General features: G+C 33.4%; 1 protein-coding gene across 5 annotated transcripts; it reads left to right on the top strand.

Annotated features, from left to right (window-relative positions):
* Window positions 1-26,286, top strand: LOC101006230 (glutaminase kidney isoform, mitochondrial). Of its 5 annotated transcripts, XM_031651881.1 has the most exons (11): window positions 219-289; window positions 3,129-3,300; window positions 10,028-10,061; window positions 10,837-10,869; window positions 10,955-11,013; window positions 14,688-14,754; window positions 15,316-15,366; window positions 18,070-18,246; window positions 21,446-21,577; window positions 22,549-22,641; window positions 23,721-24,107. In XM_031651881.1, exons 5-11 carry the CDS (start codon window positions 10,958-10,960, stop codon window positions 23,865-23,867), a joined length of 723 nt encoding a protein of 240 aa, XP_031507741.1. In that variant the 5' UTR covers window positions 219-289; window positions 3,129-3,300; window positions 10,028-10,061; window positions 10,837-10,869; window positions 10,955-10,957; the 3' UTR covers window positions 23,868-24,107. The 5 variants fall into 5 exon arrangements, with proteins under 5 accessions (XP_031507738.1, XP_031507737.1, XP_031507741.1 ...); XM_031651878.1 differs by lacking the exons at window positions 3,129-3,300; window positions 10,028-10,061 and having other exon boundaries at window positions 1-289; window positions 23,662-24,113; XM_031651877.1 differs by lacking the exons at window positions 3,129-3,300; window positions 10,028-10,061 and having other exon boundaries at window positions 3-289; window positions 23,721-26,286.

The raw sequence follows: 26,286 nt of genomic DNA, 5'->3' as shown, positions 1-26,286 counted from the left end.
TCTTAAAAAAAAAAAATCCCTTACAATTTTATTGTTCTATGTAAATCACTTGTTTGTGTTTTTAAATCCTTCTGTGTATGTACTTGTATATAAAGATAAAAATAAAGCGCTTAGAAAAAAGCAAAATTGAGTTTACGTTAGCTGTGCTTTTTCCAAGGTTATTTTTAATATATAATATTACTCAAGTGCTTAAGTATTTGAAATAATGGTATTGCTTTTATATTTTACAGATAAACCACATAATCCTATGGTAAATGCTGGAGCAATTGTTGTGACTTCACTAATAAAGGTAAAATGTTGATGTTGCATTTTAACCTAGTAAATTTTTTTTTTTAATAGCTAAGGCATAAAGATGAATCTGGGATTATTTATGTAGAATTGTGAAAAATTTTCTCATGGTGTTAAGAAATTGTCTTACAGTATAGAGTTAGGATCTTTATTTCAAAATGAATGATGTAGTCATTTCAAGGCAAAATTAAAAACAGATGACTCATTGTAAATTCCAACAATTATTTACTCTTGACTTGAAGATCTGGAAAATATTTAAAGTCTGCTGAATAAAGGCATAGAGGCTTTTTTTTTTTTTTTAAGTTTTGGTAATTTTCCTTTCATTTCCTTTTGAGTCTTCTAGAATAAACAGTTATAAGTAGAATTAAAGGCATTTTACTGCATATTTGTTATTAGTATATGTAGGAACAAATGTTCTAGTACTTAAGACAAACTACATTTACCCTCAGATTTTCTCAAGTCTTTGATACTCTCATGAGCTGAAATCACAATTTTTATTGGAACTTGTTTCATTTGGTTTTAATTAAAACAATTAAATAAGGCTTATTCCAATTAAGTTATATTTTCTTATGCTTTGAAATTTGCATTGTGAGGTTTTTTTGTTTTTGTTTTTTGTTTTTTGTTTTTAGTGTTTGGTTTGCCTTAATAATTGGAAGATCTAGTATTTGAAAATAAGTATTTGCAAATGGTTCTTGTGTAATAGATTTTTAAATCTATCACACGATTTTAGATGTTTCAGATTTTTAATTTCTAATTATAAATTTTATTTATATTTAAATAAATTTTATTTATGTTTGGAACATTTGTATACTTCTTTGGTAAATCTGTGCCTATCTATTCCAAGTTAGAGGAAAGCATAACTACATGGCTTTGTAAATGCTTTACCGTGGATGAGGTACCCTGGTTACATGAAGGATATTTGAGTATAAATTATACCCTTGGCCCAGTTCACAACACTTCATCTAATTTGTATACTAGAAATCCTTTAAGAGTTTTATATCTGTGAGAAAAAGCTTTTAAAATAGAAGGCTAGTATCTTAAGAATCTATGTGTTTACTTGTTACTTCAAGGCAAATTCTTTGAAAGTATTGGCCCATTTGATTCTTATAACTCTAATGAAGTAGATGTTATAGTCAAGTGTTTTTAAAATGTAACTAATTGTAATAGGCTATGGAGAAAGCTGTCAGTTTGAGGTGAAAGAAACCTGACAATGCGATTATTTGCAAAGCACAGTCCCACCTTTAGGTAGCTTACTTCATAGTATGGGATATGCAAAAGTAAATGGATCCTTATAAGAAAATCAATAAATGCTGTGATGAGAGAAAAGCCTCATTAATAATTGCTTAGATTTGAACAAGTAACTTAAATTAGAAATAAGGAAAGTTACTATAATGCTTGATGAGAAAAACACCAAAATTGTTTCTTCCCAGAAAAATACCCACATACCATAATTCTACGTAAACTTCCAGGTGTTCACTACTATTGGAGGCTGATCCATGGATCCTAGTTTAAGAACTCTTAAACTGGAGAGAAATTAACATACACTACGTATAGTCTCAAAAAGGGGTTTATGTAAATAATTAATAGAAGACTTCCTTAACTGCACATAGTTAAAAATCTTTCATTTAACGATTCATGGGTTTAACAGACTACACCGAAATGCTGCATGTGGGAGTTGCATATCTGGTTATCATATCATACTATCATTTCATTAGTTTCACTTGCCATGTTTAGTCATGAGCCATAAACTATATATTGAGTTACATTTTAGTATGAGCGATTAGAAACAAAGTTAAAAGATGCGTACAACATAAGTGTGGTTCAGTGTTCAACAGTGCAAAAATTTAATTGAGTCATCTTGTACCTACAAATTTGATCAGTAGTTTTCATAAAAATTTAAATCTATTGGCAAAGTTGGAAATGAGGCTTCAGGGTATGGTTTATATTTAAGGTCACTTTCTCCTGAGTTTTTGTTTTGTTTTTAGCATGTGTTTCTCAAGTGTTTTTTTTTAAGTGAAGTTCATAACAAATCTTGGAGAGGAAAGCCTGATGTAACCCTATGTAAAATTGAATGCCCCATAATGTGTAATATTTTTCTTAGGATCTTTTAGGGAAAGGATTAAATTCATATAAATATCTATAATGTGATCTCTGCAAATTGTATGATCACTTTGTATTTATAAATTGGTATTGGTTTGAAATTTAGGTAATAAAACCATAGCCAAAAGGGCTTAAACATTGTCAAACACAGTTCTCTTACTTTATATAACTGAGGAAACTGAGAACCTGGCAAGGTTGTAACAGCAGTAGAATTGGACTTGAACTAAATCTCCTGATATTCAATTTGCTGTTCATTACAATTCACTCCGCCATATTTAACCTAGGTGTTTGCTATTTCTCTTGATGACATCTTTAATTTTAATTAGCATAGTTGTATTGTCCAAAATGCAGAAGTACTATTTTCTTAATTTGAACTAGTTCAAACGATAGCAATTTATTGGTTTAAAAGTTGTATCTCATTTGATAGCAGATGTTATGTAGTCATTCTTTGGACATTAGTCAGTAAAGAAACAGGCCCTTTTCCAAGGTGCTTGCATCTGAGTACCCAACGCCACGGATACTTCACCATGGCTGCTAGAGGTGAATTCTGTTTTTAGCTCTTTTAATGGATGACCTTAAGACTATTTGTGATTTTTTTTTTTCTTTCAAAATTCAAGAATTTATCATGGTGCCATTAAAATCATTTTCTTCATGTTACTCCCCCACCCCAAAATTAAGTAGAGTCTTTAGTAAGACTCTTGATTTCATAATTTTGTAGTGTTGATATTTTTTCCTTGTAGGATTGGTGGTGATCCTCAGGAAATGGGGGAAGAGGCAGAGCAAATGTTCAAAAGCATTAGCAGATTGTGGAAAAAAGGAGAATTTGGACAGAAGGAGCCTGTTGCATAAATTCTTAACTACTAAGCTTATAGGAAAACTACAATATTTAAAATTTTAAACAAAGCTATATAGGTAAATACCTTTTTAAAAACAAATGTAATTTTATACTTAAAATGCACATAATTTTTAAAATCATAAGGGTACTATACTTCCTCTCTTCTTCTCTGTGGTAGCTACTAACTTTAAAGGAATACTTTTTGTTGTAATCTGTTTTATTTGGGGTGGTGATAATGTGTGATTGCTTGATTAAAAGGAAAGAATAAAAATAAATTTGAAAGGAACATTTATTTTTATATGACATAGCAGTATCCTTACTTTTTTTTTTTTTTTGTCTTTTCACTGGTAAAAATTTCACCTAGTTGTAGTTTAAAAGTTAAGATCTGGTGATAACTTAAGGGTTAAGATAGGAAAATGAGGACAACATGCTGCAAAATAATTGCCACACAATGCTTTTTCATGTTAGAAATAGTAAAAGTTACACTATCTTCTATGTTTTTACTTCTTAGAGTTTTTTGTTTTTTGGTTTTTAGAGACAAGGTGTCTCTCTGTTGCCCAGTCTAAGTGCAGTGATACAGTCATAGCCCACTGTAGCCTCAAACTCCTGTGCTCAAGTGATCCTGCCACCTCAGGCTCCAGAGTAGCTGAGACCACAGGCACATGCCACCATGCAGGGCTAATTCTTTTTTTTTTTTTTTTTGGAGACGGAGTCTCGCTCTGTTACCCAGGCTGGAGTGCAGTGGCCGGATCTCAGCTCACTGCAACCTCCACCTCCTGGGTTTACGCCATTCTCAGCAGGGCTAGTTCTTTATAAAGATGGGGTCTTGCCATGTTCCCTAGGCTGGTCCCCAACTCCTGGCCTAACGTGATCCTCCCAATTTGGCCTCCCGAAATGCTGGGATGACAGGCGTGAGGCATTCTACTTGGCATGCCTTATTCTAGTGGTAGTTTCCAGTTTTTGTCATTTAAAGAAGCTCAGTTTTCTTTTTAATCAAAAGTATTTTTGAATTTTAAAAATTAGGGTTTTTTTTTCTTTAAATAATTTGTAATCATACTCATTGAAAATCAAGACAAGCTTAGTTAATGTTTATGTAATGTTCAATTTGGTCATGTTAGCAATAGCCTGTTAGGTATGCTTATAAGACATGGTTTGCTTATAAGAGTGGTTTGTGACTCTGAGAGTAATGCATAATGCCTTGGACTGGCAACATTCAGAAGACAGGATTATATTGGTTTATTTACTTCACGTTTATATATGCTTTAGTTTTTTTTTTTTTTAAGTGAAAGGTAGAGCATTTATTGTCAAGTAAAAATTGTTCTGTTAACTTTATTTTTAGGGTTAATCTATGAAAATACTAGATCTAGAAAGACATTCTTTTTTACCTGGAGTGTCTTATTTTTTATTTTACTAATACTCTTTAGCTTTAAACCATTTTCAATCATAAGATTAAATTAAGAATATTTCGTAAAATCATTTTTAGTTACCTCTTTTTGCCTCTTCCTTTGTGATGTCTAATTTTTAATTGGCTTGCACCTCCATACTTTATGAATGGAATCAAGTGCGATACTTACAAAATAACTCTGATTGATGCATTGACTTCAAATGAGCCATTTTAGTATTAAATTTATTGACAGATGTCCTTGTTAACAGTGTTTTTCACCTGTGTTGTAAAGTATAATATATGAATCAATTCATAAATATGTTATAAAAAACTGTATAAAAACACTGCAATATAGTTACATTAATTTTTTAATAGATAATGTTAAAACTCAGTGGTGCTTTATCAAGTTTTCATTCATATAGTATTTTTCAAAGGAATGTAAATTCTGTAACTTGACAGGCATATTTACAGAAAAATTTGTATAGTTTTTTAATATCAGGATCTGGTTACCCTTTTCAAACAACCCATATGGGTTTGTTTTTTTTAAATCATTTGGTGAGTGGATTAGAAATTTTGGTAAGTATATTCCAATTTGGTTTATTTAAAAAATGTTTCTACTGTTTTTACTACAAATGATTATAACTTTTTAAAAAATAATACAGTATCTAATAATGCTCATACAGTGATCTTCCAACTGGGATAAACATATCTTTGGATTCCATACTTGGAATTCTTTCCAAGGAATACTGAGGAATTGATAGTTTTAAGATAAGTCAGTTTCAAAATCTGTTTCTATATGCACCTTTTAAAAAATTAATCTGCCTTTAGTCCAGGTGTCCTCCTATTTTCCAAAAGAAAGACATAGTTCTCATGTCTTTCAAATTTTAGTACAGTGCACAGCTTCAGGTTGTAAAAACCTCAACCCACCAGCAAAAGAGGACATTTTGAAATATTAGAGTCAGTGTTGTTAAGGAAGGTGAACCATTGTAATGACTGGTAATAAGTCATGTTGTATACTAGGTTGTTTCTAGTTCTTTGGTTTCAACAAAATCGAAAGAGAATCTAAGTAAGTTGTCAGTAAATAAGAGCATTAGCATAATTTTTGAGGATAGAGTACTGTATGACTTTTGGCATGTAATGAGCTGGAGGCATTAACTGACTAACACTGCTATAATAAAACTTTTAAAATTTCAGTGTACTTATCTATTATAAGCAAAGTTTCTCAATTCACACGTCTGTAAAAATTAAAAATAGGAAGAGAATTAGTTGTGAGTTCATTCTAGCAATAGAAAGATATCCACTGATACATGAACTAAAAATCAATGACTGTTTCAAATGGGAAAGAAAAATGCTCAAAAGGAAAATCTTGCAAATTAGTGTGGGAAATTATTAGCAAATAAATATTTTTCCTTTAATTTTTTATTGTGAAAAAATTCAAACATATATAAAATAGACGAGTATGACCAGCTCTCATATATGCATGCCCAGCTTTTATTTTTGTTAACATCTGTTTCTCCACCCAACTCACCCCACTACTCCATAATGATGAAGATAATGGGTTTTTATCATTTTTAGTTTTGATTTTGCATTGGGGGTGGTTTACTCTCTTTTGTATATGTAGGCATGTGCTTTTCCTAAGAGCTTTGCAAATAAACTTTTTACTGTAACTTTTTCAGAATTAATGTGACATGTTAATGATTATTAGATCTCATCAATCCTTGGGGTACATGAAGTCTTTCCAAGAGATACACAAGCAGATATATTTTATTGACTTAAGTTAAATGCCATTTCCAGGGTAAATTATATGAACAAATAATAATCAAATGCCTTTACATTTAAATGGGGGAAGTTTTGGGGAGAAACATTCTTTAGTCAGTGCACTTATTCAATACAGGCATACCTCAGAGATACTGCAGATCACCTAACTAAAGTGAAGATTGCAAAAAAGCACGTCATACCAATTTTTTTGTTAACCAATGCATACAAAAGTTGTGTTTATACTATAATCTCGTAAGTGTGCAGTAGTATTGCATCTAAGAAAAAATACCAGTGTGAATACCTTAAGTAAAAAATATTTTATAGGTAAGAAATGCTAAGGAGCATCTGAGCCTTCAGTGAGTTCTAATCTTTTTGCTGGTGGAAGGTCTTGTCTTGATGTTGATGATTACTGACTGGTAAGGGTGGTGGTTGCTGAAGATTGGGGTGGCTGTGGCAATTTCTTAAAATAAGACAACAATAAAGTTGCCACATCAATTGACTCTTCCTTTTATGAAAGATTTCTCTGTAGCACGCAATGCTCTTTGACAACATTTTATTCAGAGTAGAACTTCTTTCAAAATTGGAGTCAATCCTCCAAAACCCTGCCGCTGCTTTATGAACTAAGTTTATGGAATGTTCTCAATCCTTTGTTGTATTTCAGTGATATTCAGAGCATCTTTACCAGAGGTAGTTTTCATCTCAAGAAACCACTTTCTTAGTTCACCCATGAGAAGCAACTCCTCATCCATTCAAGTTTTATCATGAGATTGCAGCAATTCAGTCATATCTTCAGGCTCTACTTTCAATTCTAGTTCTCTTGATATTTCTATCACATGTGTAGTTACTTCCTCCACTTGGACTCCTCAGTCATCCATGAGGATTGGAATCACCTTCATTTGAACTCCTGTTAATGTTGATATTTCGACAACCTATGATCATGAAAGTTCTTAATGACATTTAGAATGGTGAATCTTTTCCAGAAGATTTTCAATTTACTTTGCCCAGATCTATCAGACAAATCACTGTTATTGCAGCTATGCTTTATGAACAGTGTTTCTTAAGTAGTAAGACTTGAAAGTTGAAATTACTCCCTGATCCTGCAGAATGGATGTTTGTTAGCAGGCATGAAAACAACATTATGCTCCTTGTACATCTCTATCAGAACTCCTGGGTGACCAGATGTGTTGTTAGTGAACAGTAATATTTTGAAAGAAATGTTTCGTTTTGTTTTTTTTCTGGCTGGTCATGGCGGCTCACCCCTGTAATCTCAGCACTTTGGGAGGTTGAGGTAAGAGGATTGCTTGAGCCAAGGAGTTCAAGACCAGTCTGCTCAGTATAGTGAGACTCCCATCTCTATTAAAAAAAAAATCTTTTTTTGAGCCGTAGGTTTCAACAGTGGGCTTAAAATATTCAGTAAACAATGTTGTAAACCGATGTGGTCCAATCCAGGCTTTGTTATAAGCCCAGGCAGGGTAGATTTAGCTTAATTCTTAAGGACTCTAGGATTTTTGGAATGATGAATGAGCATTGGCTTCAACTTAAGGTTACAAGCTGCCTTGGCCTGTAACAAGTCAGGCTGTCCTCTGAAACCAGACATTAACTTCTCCTCTTTGGCTATGAAAGTCGTAGATGTCATCTTTCAATGAAAAGCTGTTTCATCTACATTTAAAATCTGTTGTTAGTGTAGTCACCTTCATCACTGAAGTTAGGTAGATCTTCTGGATAACTTGCTGCACCTTGTGCATCAGCCCTTGCTGTTGTTTCACCTTCTTCTTTTATGTTATGGAGACGGCTTCTTTCCTTAAACCTCATGAATCAACCTCTGCTAGCTGCAAACCCATTTCTGCAGCTTCCTCACTTCTCTCAGCCTTTATAGAATTGAAGAGAGTTAGGGCTTCGTTCTGAATTAGGCCTTGGCCTAAGGGATATTGTAGCTAGTTTGATTTTTTTTTTTTTTTTATCTAGGCCACACAAACTTTCTCCATGTTACCGATTATGCTGTTTTGCTTTCCATCATTCGTGTGTTGACTGAAGTAGCATTTTTAATTTCCTTGAAGAACTTCAAGAAATGCAAAGGAAACTTTGCATTTACAACTTGGCTGTTTGGTGCAAGAGGCTCAACTTTTGGTCTGTTTTGACTTTCAACATGCCTTTCTTACTAAGCTTAATAATCATTCTGGCTTTTTAAAAGTGAGAGTTGTACAACTCTTCCTTTCACTTGAACATTTAGAGGCCATAGTAGGGTTATTAATTGGCCTGTTTTCAGTATTGTTGAGTCTCGGAATAGGTGGTCCCAAGAAGAGGGAGAGAGATGGGAATGGACAATCAGTGAAGCAGTCAGAACATATACAACATTTATAGGTTAAGTTTACCATTTTACATGGACATGGCTTGTGGCACCCCAAAACAAGTGTAATAGTAAGCAAAAATGACTGATCACAGATACCCATAAGGCATGTAATAATAATTATCAAAATGTGACGCAGAGACGTAAAATGAGCACATACTGTTGGAAAAATGGTACCAGTAGATTTACTTGATGCAGAGTTATCACAAACCTTCAATTTCTTAAAAAATGTGTATCTGTGAAACACAACGAAGTGAAGCTCAATAAAATGAGGTATGCCTGTATTTTGTTTTGCTCTATTTACATAATCTGTCTAGAGAATGTTGAGTACCCAAAATGTTATACTGTATAATGCTAGACATTGGTAAATACCAGTTGTTTCTTAAAAACAATGTAAGAGCAAAACTAATTGTGCTTTAATTTAGTAAGTCACAAAATAGACCAATTATGTTACCATAGTCTAAAGTTGAATGGTTTTTATTTTTGTATATTAAACATGACAGCCCAATGAAGACAACTTGTAAGAGTTTCGTAGGGTACAGTTTAGGTCACAGAATGAAAGTTCAACATAACGTGTTTATTTTACATTGATTGTTTAACCAGTAATTATCCATATGACATCGCAATGCAAATGCTGACATCCGTTTCCAAAAGAGTTGTTTTTTTGTGCTTTTTCTAAGGTTACAAAGGTTTTTGTGGTTTAAATGTTGTTACATATTTTACAGCATTAGGATCTATGGAATATTTTGACAACTGCAACAGTTCAATGAAGTTGGTAATTTCTTCTTTTAATTATTTTTCATTGAACAGCTTTGGAGTTACATTTCTACATTTTGATTTCTGGTATATAATATAAGGAAAGAAAAAATTATGTCAAAGGATACTTTAGAGAAAATACACAGCTAGTGATTACAATATGGCTGTAACTGAATTATCCTTAATCTTGTTGAAGTTTTGTTAATGCCTAAGTTTGATGAAATAGTATGGTGGTCCTTCTAGCTACTGATTGTATAAATGTGATTGCACGTCTTTCTTAAATAAGGTGATTTGTAGGTTTTCACATATTGTCAGCCACTCTCTAATCCTCTTGTAAAGAATGAACCTGGCTTTATTCAATTAAATAATTCTCTGGTACAGGTTTTCCTCCCATAATATTTTAAAGTATAATGTTTTAGATTTTTTTGAGGGTAAAGTAAAAAAAAATGTGTTTTAAAAACTCTAGTTGTCAAATTATTTTATTTTAAGCCTATTTTAGAAATTAGAGATGTATTGTTTCTTTTGGGTGCATATCACCAATTAATACGTTTGATTTCAGATCTACAACTTACTGCTTTGTAAACTTCGCCGAGGTAAAATGAAACCGTTTGGCTACTTGAACTGATCTACGTTACATAGGTTTTTCCTATTGACATTTGCAATAGATAACATGTCAGAAATGAAAGTGATGAAACAATACATCTTCCATACTCTGAATTGGCATAATGCTAAATACAATAGAAGCTAATTTTTTAGACTGTGAAATATAATTTTTTTTAGTTCAAATATTATTATAACAAGTGAGAGCTATTAGGAATAGAGCTTTCTCTACAGTAGTAAAATGTAACCAGAATGTTTGCATATACTGGAATTATAAAAGATTAGTTTTGCAGCATAACTCATTTTTCTAACTCTAATATTAAAGGATTTAATAAAATACAAATAGATTTTTCTTAATTGAAATATTTTATATATACTTAATTCTTTTCGAAGGGTGAAACTTTATTTTAAGTTTTTTAAAATATAAAATTAAATAACACATTTTAGCAAAATTATGTACTGTCATAAAAGATAAGGGAATTTCATGGTAACTTGTAGTTAAATTTCTGTAACTTTGGGTTGGGTAAAGATATACTTAAAATAAAGCATTCCCTTTGTAATTCTGATGCATTCTCAACAACATATGGGTATTAAATAACATGTAAAAGAGTTTATATAAATGTTAAATTACTTTAGAACTATTTCTTAGATTTAAAAATACTAATGCAGTATATTATAATGGTAGCTGTTTGAAATTTTGATATTAGCTTGAAACTTAACTGTGGTGGTACCTATATTAACATATTTATGTCTCTTATTTTTTTGCAGCAAGGAGTAAATAATGCTGAAAAATTTGACTATGTAAGTGCAACATGTAATTCACTTTTCATGCCACATTTTCTATATATTTGTTTTTTGATTACTAATTCCTAATTTTGGTTTATAGGTCATGCAGTTTTTGAATAAGATGGCTGGTAATGAATATGTTGGATTCAGTAATGCGACGTGAGTGTTTTAAATGCTGTTTTGTTACGTAAAAACACACACTGTATTTAGAATTGATCTGCTCTCTTTTCATTAGAGGGAAATGAATGATTTCTAAATTACCTGACAGAAACACTTAAAAATACTTTAAATAGTTTTGACAAATTTCTTATAGGTAATCATACAATCAGAAGAGACCCCAAGTTTATGTCAAATTACTGGTGCTTATTCAGTTTTATCTTTGCTTATAATACCTGTTTTACCTCTCTTCTATTTCTGTTCCAGGCTATCTGGATTTTTACCCCAATTTTTTATTTTAAAATTTGTCAGTCTATAGAAAAGTTGAAAAAATAAATCTTTTACTTATATTTTACTTATATTTTCTAATATTTTGTCTTACTTGCTTTTTCTCAACCTCTGTCTCTTTAGATAGATAAAAATATGTATGTAGGCCGGGCGCGGTGGCTCAAGCCTGTAATCCCAGCACTTTGGGAGGCCGAGACGGGCGGATCACGAGGTCAGGAGATCGAGACCATCCTGGCTAACATGGTGAAACCCCGTCTCTACTAAAAAATACAAAAAACTAGCCGGGCGAGGTGGCGGGCGCCTGTAGTCCCAGCTACTCGGGAGGCTGAGGCAGGAGAATGGCGTAAACCCGGGAGGCGGAGCTTGCAGTGAGCTGAGATCCGGCCACTGCACTCCAGCCTGGGCGACAGCACCAGACTCCGTCTCAAAAAAAAAAAAAAAAAAAAAAAAAAATATGTATGTATACCTCTGCATACAAATATGTAAATATGTATGTATATAGATTTTTTTCCCCTAAACCATTTCAAATTAAGTTGTAGACATCATGATACCTCACCCTTGAATAAGAAAGCACATACAGTCTAAGAATAAGGACATTCTCCTGTATAACCACAATATCATTAACACATGTAAGAATATTAATGTTAATTTTAAAATATCATGACATTAATCAATATATAAATGTCCCCATCTCTTCCCCAAGTGTCTTTTACAACTTTTATTATTATTTTTTAGATTCAGGAACAAATCAAGGTTCTTACATTGTATTTATTACGATGTCTGTTTTGTCTGTTTACTTAGAACAGTTCTCTGCTCTAGATCTTTGCTTTTAAATATTTTTATATGGGCTTTTATTTATTTATTTATTTTTTGAGACAGAGTCTTGCTCTGTCGCCCAGGCTGGAGTGCAGTGTCGTGGTCTCGGCTCACTGCAAGCTCTGCCTCCTGGGTTCACATGTTCTGCCTTGGCCTCCCGAGTAGCTGGGACTACAGATGCCCGCCTCTACGCCCAGCTAATTTTTTTATATTTTTAGTAGAGACGGGGTTTCACCATGTGAACCAGGATGGTCTCAATCTCCTGACCTTGTGATCCGCCCGTCTCAGCCTCCCAAAGTACTACGATTACAGGCATGAGCCACCGCGCCCAGCTATGGGCTTTTATTTTTAAAGAGTGCACGCTGCTTGTTTTATAGACCAGGGGTTGCTGACTTTTTCTTTGAAGGACCAGACAGTAAATAATTTATGTTTGTGGACCATACGGTCTGTGTCGTAACTTCTCAGTTCTGCTGTTTAGTAGAAAAGCAGCCATAGACAATACGAGGCTGTGTTCTAAAAAACTTTATAAAAACAGGCAGCAGGCCATATGGTGGATATTTCCCATTTTGTATTTGTCTGATTGGTTCCTTGTCATTAGAAACATTATTCTGTTAAACATTATTGTAATATTATTATGTTTTAGCATGTATACTACTATTTTATTCTTATTTTGCACTTCCTGCTTTGCATTTCAGGGGTAAGCATTTTAAGGTTGCATGCCTTCCCAACATTAATTCATCAGCTTAAGTATCTTTTCCAGGAAGTATTCCATGAATCTCAGCTTGCCTCTTTTCTGTGCTCTCCTATTACCATATTTTATCAAACTTATTACATGTCTCTCTGCCCCATAATCACCATTAGACTCTGCCCTCCTTAAGACCTAGATGGAATGTTGTGTCTTCCAGTTCATTTCTGTATGCATGTTATCTGGCAGATAATAGGCACTTGAGATAGTGTTGAAAAACTGTGTCAGTCACTTTGATAATTGCTGACTAGTTAGTCATTTATCTAAACTATGTTGATTTTTTTTTAAAAGTATGGCAAATTGATAAGAGTTTGAAATGTTAAAATGTACAATTAGAAGGGGCTGTCCACCTCAGTGATATAAAGAACATTACCCACAGTTCCTCTAATATCAGCAGCCCTTTTAGACTTGTAGGGTAATTCTCAAATATAATGCAAATTAAATCTGTCTAAATCAAAACTCATTCTCTTTCTTTCCAAACTGCTCTTTGCTCTACAGATAGATCCCTATGTCAGTTAATATTATCATGCTCTCAGGCTATGTTAGAAATTCAGGCTTTGTATCAGTCTTTACTCAGTCTCTCCTTTTCTTCATCAGGTTGGAAGATTATCCAACTACTTGCATGTTTGATCATACCTCTCCTTCCATTCCTATCACAGCTGCCTAAATTCAGGCTTTTGTAGCTCTCATTACAGTATTCTTTTAATAGATCAGTCATCGCTTCTTTTTCCCCTTTTTCAAACTGATGTCAGTTATCTTTCTAAAATGTAGATCTGATTAGGTAACTTGTTTGAAAGCCCTCAGGCTTTTGTTTTGTGGGTAGTAAGGAGCTATTACATTATTCGACATCTATTGATTTTGATAATTTTGTCCCAGTTTCCTTCGTTTGTTTGATGTTTTCCCACTCTTCTCCATGTGTGTTTCCTGGTTACATCAGAATATTTGCCATTCTTCAGTGGAGCCGTGTCCATAATACTTTTCTAACTGTTCATGCTGCATGGAATTTGCCAGTGCCTAGGCCTCGATGGTCTCGATGGTCTCGATGTACCCTGGAATCTGTTAGTCCATTGAATCCTGCAAGATCCATTTTGTGTTTCCCACTTTCAGTGAAAGTTCCATGATTATATCAAGTTCCCTGATTATGTCAATTAAAATGGATTCTTATTGTACTTTTGGGTAGCCAGAGGATTCTGCAGTTTTTCAGTGTATTTTAATGGTAGAAGATTTGAGAATTTTTTTTTTTTTTTTTTTTTTTTTGAGACGGAGTCTCGCTCTGTCGCCCAGGCTGGAGTGCAGTGGCGCGATCTCGGCTCACTGCAAGCTCCACCTCCCGGGTTCACGCCATTCTCCCGCCTCAGCCTCCGAGTAGCTGGGACTACAGGCGCCCGCCACCGCGCCCGGCTAGTTTTTTGTATTTTTAGTAGAGACGGGGTTTCACCATGTTAGCCAGGATGGTCTCGATCTCCTGACCTCGTGATCCACCCGCCTCGGCCTCCCAAAGTGCTGGGATTACAGGCTTGAGCCACCGCGCCCGGCCGATTTGAGAATTTTAAAATTATCCTTTTTATTTACAAAATATGAAGACTTGAATGGGCCTGATTCATTTCAGTCATTTTATAGCCAAGAAAATGAAGATTGAAAGAATTACCACTTAAAAGACTTGTCCAAAGCTACACAAATAGCCTGTTGACAGAATTGATTGGAACTCTGTAGTCCTAAATCTTAGTGTTCTTCATGCTGTACATTGCTATACAAATGAAATTATGAACAATCACACTTTTAAAGAAAGTACATAGAGCAAATGTTTTTTGTTTTTTTCTTCTTCCAGGTTTCAGTCTGAAAGAGAAAGTGGAGATCGAAATTTTGCAATAGGATATTACTTAAAAGAAAAGAAGGTTTTTAAATTTTTGTTTCTCTTTCAAATTATTCTTTCATTTAATAAAATACATGAAGATGTATGCTAAGAATTCAACAATAGCCTTTAAGCAACTACCTATTACTATTTAAGGTGCAGAAGTTTTTGCAGAGTGCTCTTGAGTCAGTATTATCAAATTGTTAATGTTATTATTAAATTGATTTGTATCTGGCAGTATTTAAATATTTGACTAATTTTATTTATTAATGCAAATTTTGTTTGAGGTTTAGTCTATTTTTTCAAAAGCATAATAATACCTGATTAGTGTTAACTACTCTTGATTTTTTTAAGTGGCTGGTCTAGTAACTTGATTTATACATCGAGAATCATTTTATCATTGTCGGTTAAACTAGTATCTAAAAACTTAAATAATGTGATAAAATTTTGCTTTTTTGTTTCATGTTTATACTCTTTTAGAAGTTACATGCTATTTTATTAATTAAAATGAAACACTTGTGTACATTTGAAATTTTTCATGTATTTCTCTACTTATGTGCATTCCTGTGTGCCTGAATTTTTAATTGCCTTTCTATTTTTTTAGTGTTTTCCAGAAGGCACAGATATGGTTGGTATATTAGACTTCTACTTCCAGGTAATTTAATTATATAAATTATATATATAAATAGATGTGTTGGCTGGGCACGGTGGCTCACGCCTATAATCCCAGCACTTTGGGTGGCCAAGGTGGGCGGATCATGAGGTCAAGAGATTGAGACCATCCTGGCCAACATGGTGAAACCCCATCTCTACTAAAAATACAAAAATTAGTTGGGTGTGGTGGTGCCTGCCTGTAGTCCCAGCTACTCGGGAGGCTGAGGCAGGAGAATCACTTGAACCTGGAAGGCCGAGGTTGCAGTGAGCCGAGATTGCGCCACTGCATTCCAGCCTCGTGATAGAGTGAGACTCCGTCTCAAAATAAATAAATGGATGTGTCACATTATGCAAAATATAGGTGCCTCAGAAATCTTGGTTCTAGGCCATGAGAAAATACATTTTTCATTGACTTTCAAAAATGTCTTCATAAAAGGCAGTCTTATGTCCGTGTTGCCTAAAATATCATGCCTCAAAATGTAATAGGGACAATTTTTTCTGTAAACATATTGAAGAATTGTCAAAAATAATGTACACTCCCAGAAATTGGCACTCCTAATTATAAACTGAGCTCTAAATTTTTTGTAGCCTTTACATTTTGTTTGGGAAAAGTTTTTTTTTTTTTTTTTTCCCCCCAAATAATCAGAGGGCTCTTATTAAGCATTTAAAAGTGTCAGTGTCTCAGCTGACTTGGTATCTTGTAATTTCTTTGTTACTGCTCTATCCTGCCTTAACTGGTACTAGTTCATTTCTGCAGGTCATATGTCAGGCTTTCTTCTAAGTTAGAGTAGCGCTCAATATTGAGGGGGCGGGACTGGGCAAGAGGGACCATGTTACACAGTGGGCTGTGGTATAGAACTCAGTTTAGAATAGCCTTCCTGGAGATCTCTTCTCTCACCCACATTTTCAGTTCAATTTATTCTTACAGATTTAACACAGCTGGTGCCACTGATGAGACTGTAATGTGAAGCCACATAGGAGTCTACATTATTGTTAATTTCCAGTTCACCTTACATTTGCCTGTCTTTAGTTTTAAAAGTTCCTTAATTTTAACCTTTCAGTAATCTTAGAGAATATATAAGTGAGGTTGATAATGAGTTAGATTTTGATAGATGTCCAGGTTGCAGCTTTTCATCTGCCCAATGTAAAAAACCGTAAACTGGGAATCCAGACCATCAATACAAAATTTAAGGTCTAGCCCAGCGACTTATTAGCCATGTGACTTAATTTTAGTTACTGATCCCTAGTTTCCTTATCTGTAGCATATGCCTGACCTGTCTTGCCATATTATGTGGAAGATAACATGAGATGATGTGTGAAATTCCTTTGGAACTAGCCTTTATTTTTTCCTAGTCTGTATGAATTTTTTCCATAAGCTTCTTTTCCTTTGGAATACATATTTAAATTTGGCTGTTACAGAATCTACTATAATGTGACATTTCTGTACTTCATGGCAAAAGTCAAGAAATGGCCATAGAAGTGATACTGACTTTTTTGGAGAAGGGGTGCATCAAATTGAACGACCATTGAGATTTGCAGGAGAGTACCCAAGTTAGCATTGGGCAAATTAGTAATGTGCTGTCTTATGACAAACAAAATTCCAATTAATGTTAAGTATACATTAGGAAATGATCATTGGAATTGAGAAAGCCTTGTATGATTAAGTTGACCTTATAACAAGTCTTTGCTCTCTGGGTCAGTATTATAAGTCGATTCTGTCGTTTTTGAGAAATAGGGAAGAGATTTTTGATATAAATAGGCAATCTAGTCAAAGTTAAACACACAATGTTTTAATTCACTATACTTAGTTTTCCTCCTTGCTATTTCCAGACCTCTTTGTGCCTCTTGTAGATCTTGGAGTATGGCTGAGGAAAATTTACAAGTTGAGAACCCATTCTTCTCCTATCTACTTTCTTTTTTGACCCCATCTCATCCCAATTTTGCTTACTATTAGCTAAAAATAAAATGTGGAAACATTTATTTTCATTTTATGGGTAAATTTAGGTTTGGTATGGTGAACTATTTTCATTATTTTGATTATGTTTAAATGCAAAAATTTCATCCTAGAGGGTATTTTTAGCACCCGTAGTAAATATCAAATAAATATTAATAAGTGGTCTAAAGGATAACATTTTGGTTTAGGCTTACAGAGCATCTGAGACAGATCTGCTTTATATTTTTCTTCCCCTTTGTCCTTTGCCTGTTACCATATAAATGGGGATACTGAGCTTTGTTATGGGTGAAATGTCAGGCACTTTAGCATTTTTTTCTAAAATGATGATTTCTCATGTAGACACTATCATAATCCTCATGTATGGTGCTTTACCTTAAAAATATTTCATGGCTCATTTTTTTCCCTGTTGAATTAAAAGTAATTATGCTTGTGTATTCCACAGAAAGTATTAATATTTAAGCAGATTTGAATATCACATGGGATAATAACAAATCTTAGTGTTTAGAGGCTGGCACTTCCTAGTCTAGTTCTGCCATTAAAAGACTGAGTATCTTTGGCCAAATCAGGGTAAACCTTAAAAGGGGGTAGGACTTTGGTCAATTAAAATCTTTAGAATGTCCTCAAGTTTATATTAATCACTTTGGAATAAATATTTCAGATCTGTATGAAATACCAAATAAAATAGATTATCTTAGAAGTGAACAGTAATATTAAAAGTAATATGAGAATTCTGCTTTTTCTTTGTGTTAGCTGTGCTCCATTGAAGTGACTTGTGAATCAGCCAGTGTGATGGCTGCGACACTGGCTAATGGTGGTTTCTGCCCAATTACTGGTGAAAGAGTACTGAGCCCTGAAGCAGTTCGAAATACTTTGAGTTTGATGCATTCCTGTGGCATGTATGACTTCTCAGGGCAGTTTGCTTTCCATGTAAGTAATTGTTTAATTTTAATTTTCTCTGGCAAGAAACTAGTCTGAACTGGTTCTTTGAAAAAATGCAGTTTGAACTTAGCTTCTAAAGCTGTATATTAATTTTTGAGAGGCTTGTTTTTAAGGTTAATTTGTTACAAGATTAGTAAGGAATAGAGCTAAGGTCTACCAGAGGTTCTTAAGAACTTGGAAGTTTGATTTGTAGAACCTCATTCCTTCTGCTTTTAAGGCAATCCAGTGTACAAGGTTAGTACAGTCTTTCTTTACTTTTAGTTGTTAATGTTTAGCATTATGATGATTATGTATCTTAAGAATTCTTTAAGTTCAGAAAGTTTGCAAAGATGTGATGTTTCACATTTCACATCTTTGATTACAGCCATAGATGTTTTAATGACTAAAAGTATATTAAAGTTAAAACTTAACAAAAATGTACTGCTTTAAGCTCTGTTGTGCATTTGCCACTTCTAAAGTGTATTGACTTTTCTTATTTCATTCTGCTCATGTCAAGTCATAATGCCATTCTAAAAGCTTTTTTTTGTTTTGGAAATTTTCAAACATGTAAAACAGAGAGAGAGAGAGAGAGAGATGCATTTAATGTTATCCATCACTCAGCTTCAATAATTATGAATACATGACCAATCTTGTTTCATCTGTATGTGCATCTGTTTCCCCATCCTTGTCATGTTTCAGCATATAATTCTAAATAAGGACCCTTAACAAAACATAACAATAATATAATTTTTACATATAAAAATTAAATATTACATATCAAAACTTTAATATCATTATTAATATCAATATTAAATTGAATATCATCAAAATATTTAGTCAGTGTTCAGATTTCCTGGATTATCTTGTAAATTATTATTTCTTTTTTTTTTTTTTTTTTGAGACAGAGTCTGACTTTGTTGCCTAGGCTGGAGTGCAGTGGCATGATCTCAGCTCACTGCAACCTCTGCCTCCTGAGTTCCAGCGATTCTTCTGCCTCAACCTCCTGAGTAGCTGGGATTACAGGCGCCCGCCACCACACCAAGCTAATTTTTGTATTTTTAGTAGAGATGGGGTTTTGCCATGTTGGCCAGTCTGTTCTCGAACTCCTGACCTCAAGTAATCCACCCGCTTCAGCCTCCCAAATTGCTGGGATTACAGGCGTGAGTCACTGCACCGGCCTATTATATTATTTTATGGTTTGTTTGACTTGGGATACAAATGAGGCGCATACATTGTGATTGGGTTGTGTGTCCCCCCCCTTTTTTTTTTTAATCTATTGGTCTTTTGACCGGTCTCTCTTTTTTTCTTGTTTGGTCGAAAAAACTGGGTCATTCAGTCTATACAGTTTTCCACTGTCTGTACATTGCTGATTACCTCTGTTCCATTGTCCCTTGTATTTCCTATAAATTTGTAGATCCAATTCAGGTGGTTTTTTTTTTTTTTTTTTGTCTGCTTGTTTTGTTTAGTTTTGTGTAAGAGTACTTTATTGGTATACTTCTTTTATTTTTGTTTATTTATTTATTTATTTATTTACTTATTTTGAGATGGAGTCTCACTCCGTCACCCAGGCTGGAGTGCAGTGGCGTAATCTTGGCTCACTGCAACATCTGTGTCCTGGGTTCAAGTGATTCTCCTGTCTCAGCCTCCCGAGTAGTTGGGATTACAGGCACCCATCACCACACCCAGCTATTTTTTGTATTTTTTTAGTAGAGACAGGGTTTCACCATATTGGCTAAGATGGTGTCTATCTCTTGATCTCATGATCTGCCTGCCTCGGCCTCCCAAAGTGCTAGGATTACAGGCACGAGCCACTGCACCCGCTCTTATTGGTATATTTCTATCCAGAGGTACTTACTAACTGAATGTTAGTAAGCAGTTAATGAACACTGCCCTAATGACATTAAGTTTTGTTTTTATCATTTGTCAAGTTTTGCTAATATAACTTAAATTTTTTGAGGAGGAGTAATTTTAAATTACCATTTTAGAAAATCTTTTAAGAATATATAACTTTTTATTGTTTTCTAATTGTAAAATATTTAAAAAATAATTTGTTATATTTAAAAACAATACATTTATTTAGAACAATTAGAAAATATAGTCAGAAAGAATAAAAGCATCCATAGCCTCACAATTTAGATGTAACTGCTATAATTCCTTAGAGTGTATCTTTAAACAATTTTTCTATATTCATATCTATCCCAAACTGTTTTGTAACTTTTTTTTTTTTTTGAGATGGAGTCTTGCTCCGTCACCCAGACTGGAGTGCAGTGGGGCGATCTTGGCTCACTGCAACCTCTGCCTCCCAGGTTGAAGCAATTCTCCTGCCTCAGCCTCCCGAGTAGCTGGGATTACAGGTGCCTGCCACCACACATGGCTAATTTTTGTATTTTTTGTGGCGACGGGGTTTCGCCGTGTTGGCCAGGGTGGTCTCGAACCCCTGACCTTAGGTGATCTGCCCACCTTAGCCTCCCAAAGTGCTGGGATTGCAGGCATGAGCCACCGCACCCAGTCTTATAATTTTATTTATAAACATGTTGATAAAAATTTTTCTACAATATTTTTAATGTTGAAATTCTATGATATGTATGTATATGTATAATATTTTATTTTATTTTATTTTTATTATTATTTTTTTTGAGAGGGAGTCTTGCTCTCTTGCCCAGGCTGGAGTGCAGTGGTGCCATCTCAGCTCACTGCAGGCTCTGCCTCCCAGGTTCACACCATTTTCCTGCCTCAGCCTCCCGAGTAGCTGAGACTACAGGTGCACATTTTGGGAGGCTGAGGCAGGAGGATCACGAGGTCAGGAGATAATTTTTAATTTTTAAACCGATTTCCCAATTTGTTTTTTTTTTTTTTGAAACTGGATCTTGCTCTGTCACCCAGGCTGGAGTGCAGTGGTGCGATCATGGCTCACTGTAGCCTTGACCTCCTGAGGTCATGTGATCCTCCCACCTCATCCTCCAGAGTAGCTGTGACTACTGGTGTGCACCTCCATGTCTTGCTATTTTTTGTAGAGATGAGATCTTCCTGTGTTATCCAGTCTAGCCTCCAACTCCCAGGCTCAAGTGATCTGCTTGCCTTGGCCTCCCAAAGTGCTGAGATTACAGGAGTGAGCCACAGTGCCCAGCCCCAATTTCCCTATTGTTGAACATAACATTTCTTATTTTAAAATTTTTACCTGAATACTCTTTTACTGAATTATTTGTAGGTTGGTCTTCCTGCAAAATCTGGAGTTGCTGGGGGCATTCTTTTAGTTGTCCCCAATGTTATGGGTATGATGTGCTGGTCTCCTTCTCTGGATAAGATGGGCAACAGTGTTAAGGGAATTCACTTTTGTCACGTAAGCATATTTTCTTAATGAGAATAATGATGATATAAGTTGAGCCATCCAATGATTCTTTTTTGTAACCTATTTTCCATAGTTCATTAACTCTTGACCTTCCACCTATAGTGTGCCAGTTATTAGGTAGCTGTGGAAATACTCCCAGAGGAGCTTCAAGTTGCCTCTGTCAGATAGCTCCCATTTAATTATTCCCACAGATTATATTTGTTAGATGCTAATATTTCAATTTTCATGGTTAGAATTAGTATCAATTTTCAAAAGCTCAACAAAAGATATTAAACTTGGAGAAGTAATTTAAAAGCTAGTATATCTTAAGAATTATTTTGGTTTATCTTTAATCTGCATTTTTAAATATCTTTATCCATTGACTACCTTTAAACTTTTTTTTGAGGAAATAAGCACTGAAAATTAAAAAAAGATTAAACAGTTTTTAAAGTGTTACTGCTCTTGATAGTTCTGTATTTTGTTGTTACCTACTTCCTGCTAATGTTTGAGCTTCTAGTTTTAGTTACATTTATTACTTTCCAGAGTTCATATTGAGTGCCATACTCAATTAAACTTGTTTTATTTTCCAGTCTTTTATATTTTACAAAAACTAGAGTATGACATTGGATTGCATATAAAGTATAGTAGATTGTAACCAGAGTACTTACTTATATTTTAATGTTGCTTTACACTTATTTGATAGAAGAATTCTTTCATGGGGCTGGTTATAAACCCTATTTTGTAGAAGGTGAAAGATGATTTGATTGGCTGAGCCCTAGGATCATGTTAGTAAGCAGTGCCCTTAAAACTTGTATCCATATCTTACTCTGATTTTCGGTCTCTTATTGATGCATTATACTACTTTATTAGCATGTAGTGATGATTTCTAAGCTGGACAATATAAGCAGAGTTTGTTAAAATATGGATATACATAACCAATGAATAGCCAATTTCTTATACCTGTTCTGTATAACTGTTTACAGGATCTTGTTTCTCTGTGTAATTTCCATAACTATGATAATTTGAGACACTTTGCAAAAAAACTTGATCCTCGAAGAGAAGGTGGTGATCAAAGGGTAAGCAAAATTCTTATTTAGATAATTATATAAAATTTTTAAGAAGAGAAAAAGTGATATTTGCCTGTATAAATAAAATCTTTGTTAGTGGCCTCGGGTCTTTGCTATTCATAAATGAGTGTAAACAAATTGTTGACATTTTAATCCGGGATCACCAGTATTAGATATTTAAATACTGCTTAATAGATAGTTAATAGATATAGATATTTAAATATTACTGTTTTGTTACTTAAATTGAAACTGGTTAGCCTAGTGTCAGGGTTTTCCCCTTCCATTTTCCACTATTTGAAGCAAGATTTTTAGAATTGATTCTGTTAAAAAAAAAAAAAAAAAGACATTGAAACGTGCTACATGCTATAAAGCATTGTTTTAATATTTGTCAGTCCTAAATTGAAGTTTATTTTAACTTCTTGCATACTGTGTAGATGGATATGTAAATGAAAAGGATTATCGTATTAGTAAGAGACCATATGAAGCCTCAAAAGTTTTGTTAAGTCACTGTAGATGAAATATTTTTTTCCATTGTGTTTAATGCAGTATTCCTAATAATCTTACGGTCCTATTTGTGTTTTTATCAATGTATTTGGCTTCATACTCTTGTACACATATATTCCTTTTTTAGAAGTAGTATTAAGAGTCAGGACTTAACTTTTGGTCTATATTTTATATAGTTTTTCACTGCACCAAGGGGCTTGTGTTGAGAATTTTGATTCAGTTTCTTTGCGTACCATATTGAAAATGTTTGTAGTAAAATTACCTAATTAGACCTCAAGATAATATGAAGAACTTGTAAGTAGAAAATATTTTTAATACATACTAAGTACATTTTCTGTAGTGCTAAACTAAATTTTTGTTAGTTTTTATCAAATTAATTTCTGTTACTATGTAAGAATTATGCAAAACCAACAGAATAGAAACTTCCGTGGGAGTTGACCTGAGTAACATGAAACAAAATGTCAGAGGTGGTGGTTTAAAATGTTAACATTTTAATAATGTTCATTGAAAAATACCATTTTATAGCTTGGACCTTTCTTCACTCAAGTGCACTAATAAATTATGTATGTTGCTTGAACAACTAGCATTCCCTTGGACCATTGGACTATGAAAGTCTCCAACAAGAACTTGCTTTAAAAGAGACAGTATGGAAAAAAGTGTCACCTGAGTCAAATGAGGACATCTCTACAACTGTAGTATATAGAATGGAAAGTCTGGGAGAGAAAAGCTAAAGAAATGGGTTCTAGTTTCAGAATGTTTCTTCATTTAATCTTTCAACACCTTTAGCTTTTTTTTTGCAAGTTATAAATATTTATTTGAGGTATTTTTTGTTCTCAATCTTGGGTGCTGGAGCCATAAAGCTTTTTTTTTCTCCTTTTAATCTTTGTATAAAGACAGTAGATTAAGAAGTGCATTTGTTGGTCTTTAAAAAATATTTACAAGTACATAAATTTGCTTTATTTTTAAAAATACAAAAAGGAAAAATTTAAATTTTTCTTGATGTAATTAAGATGTTAACTATGTGGTCAGATAATCCCATTTTACAATAGTAACAGAAAATTGTAATTCTTAGTTCTAAAATTCACAAATTAAACTCATAACTTTTGTTGCATTTTGTTTTTTCCTTTCCATTTTTAAAACTAACTTGATATCTGTAGTGGCAATAGAAAGTACTTCTATGCTAAATACAAAACTAAAAAGGCAAAATAATGAACCCCAAATTATTTTATTTAAAATAGCAGTGGATAAAATTAGCTTGCATTTACATTTATGCCATTTTTAGTGATAGATTGGCTTTACATTTAAAAAAATTTATTTAAAATTTTATCAAATGTTTTAAAATATACCTTTTTTATTTTGCAACTCCTCTGTTCTGTCAGAATTGTTATATACAGGAGTGTCTTATGTTACTAAAACATTCCAGCCAAAGAATTTCAGATGTGAGATAATGACATTTCATTGATAAAAAGCTATAATGGTTAGTTACTCAGAAGGAGAAACAGTGAGTGTCTTCAAGTGAATTGTTCACCTAAACAATTTTATTTTCATATTATCCACATAACTTTTTCTATGTTATATTTAAATATGAATGGCAAATTTTGGTTTTTAGCTTTTAAAATTTTATTATCCTAATAATTTTATAAATGCTAATATTTCTTTTGTTATAAGTTATAGCATCTCATAAAGTTTGTTCTATTTGAACTCTTTTAGAGTACTTGAGAAATGAATTTAGTCTGCAGGTAGTAAGTATGCTACTAAAATATGTTAGATCTAAATCCTTTTGTTTGATAATAAAAATGCAATATTGAGAATCAAAACTTGTTTTTAAGAGAACTATAGATTCTACACAACCTGATTTCAAGTAATTATTCATAGTATTTAAAGTTGTCTTGGCAAAGTGATTGTAAAATCCTATAGGACCTATTCACACTTCTTCCTTCTTCCATATACCCCTCTGGTTTTCCCCGTAGTTCCCCTACAGTTTCAAGTTTGTTGAAACCTGTTTATTTTAGTGGGGGATTAGAAGAAAAACTTGGTGACTTCTTAGCATGATGGTGTATGTGGTAATGGAAAGTCTGTAAAAGTAAACATAGTGTAACAAAAAAGATGTCACTGAGTATTTTAGATACTAGTGCAAATAAAGATAGAAAATCTTGATCATAATGTCTTGAGTTTGGGAACTGTGATATTAAGAAAAGAAATTCCCTACCAGAGGTGCTGGCCAAACGCCTTTTGGGCTAACTTAAGTATTAAATTTATATATTTAAATAATTATATTTTAAGTTGTAGAGGATTTTGCCCAGGATTTTATGCTTACTTGAATGTTCTTTGTATGTTCAGATGCATATCCTAACTGGATGCTTCTCAAGGCCTCACTGCATATTTGTGTTAGTTGCACCGGGGCCATTTGTAGTTTGGGCAACCAAATGCCTTAATTGGAAAAAAGGCATTGTGGTTTCCCCTATGATCTAAATTGTTACATTTTACCATTTCATTTAGAAATTGGTTTCACTTTATAAAATGAAGATTTAGTTTTCATATTGCATACATAGCTGTATAGATTTCAAAATTAGGTTGTTAATTTGTGGCACTTACTATTTTGGTGTTGGTAATGCTTAAATGCATACTTAAAAATGAAGTACTGTTATCTAAGCTACTGTGTTTAGAAAATGTTAAGAAGGAGCATCCAGAAATTTTTATAGAAAAGTGTAAATGGAAGAAGAGATAAGATACTGTGAATAGGCTCTCAAACTTAAAAAAGAAAAAACTTTGCCAGTTTTAAGGACATATTTTGATTCTTTCAGTATTCTTAACACCTTTTTAAACAAAGTTCTTGAAAGTACCCAGTATTATTGGGTTTGTTTTATGCCATTATTGATTCTTGATATTCAAGCATTTACAATGTAGCATATTTGATTTTCTTTTTTCTTTCTTTTTATTTTTTGGCATCATTAACATTTCATTTGAAATGCATATTGTTCTTGAAGTACTTTGTTTTTAGCATAAATGTTGTGCATTTTATCTTAGTGTTTGGATGAAAACATTTGTGTTGTTTAGCTTTCTTTCATTTGCTTTGTATATTTAATAATGTACCTTTATTTTCCAGTATGCCTACATTTTGTATTGTACAATAAATTTATTTTAAGCTGA

Source organism: Papio anubis, chromosome 10, assembly GCF_008728515.1.
Source record: "Papio anubis isolate 15944 chromosome 10, Panubis1.0, whole genome shotgun sequence".
Taxonomy (NCBI): Eukaryota; Metazoa; Chordata; class Mammalia; order Primates; family Cercopithecidae; genus Papio; species Papio anubis.
This window is presented reverse-complemented; position numbering and strand designations above follow the sequence as displayed.

Bases quoted from the DNA above. Each gene is read 5' to 3' on its own strand.
- LOC101006230 (XM_031651877.1), top strand. From the start codon at position 206: ATGGTATTGCTTTTATATTTTACAGATAAACCACATAATCCTATGGTA. The intron at 290-10,836 runs GTAAAATGTTGA...ATTTTTTTGCAG, and splicing joins TTGTGACTTCACTAATAAAG to CAAGGAGTAAATAATGCTGA. The intron at 14,755-15,315 runs GTTTTTAAATTT...CTATTTTTTTAG, and splicing joins ATTACTTAAAAGAAAAGAAG to TGTTTTCCAGAAGGCACAGA.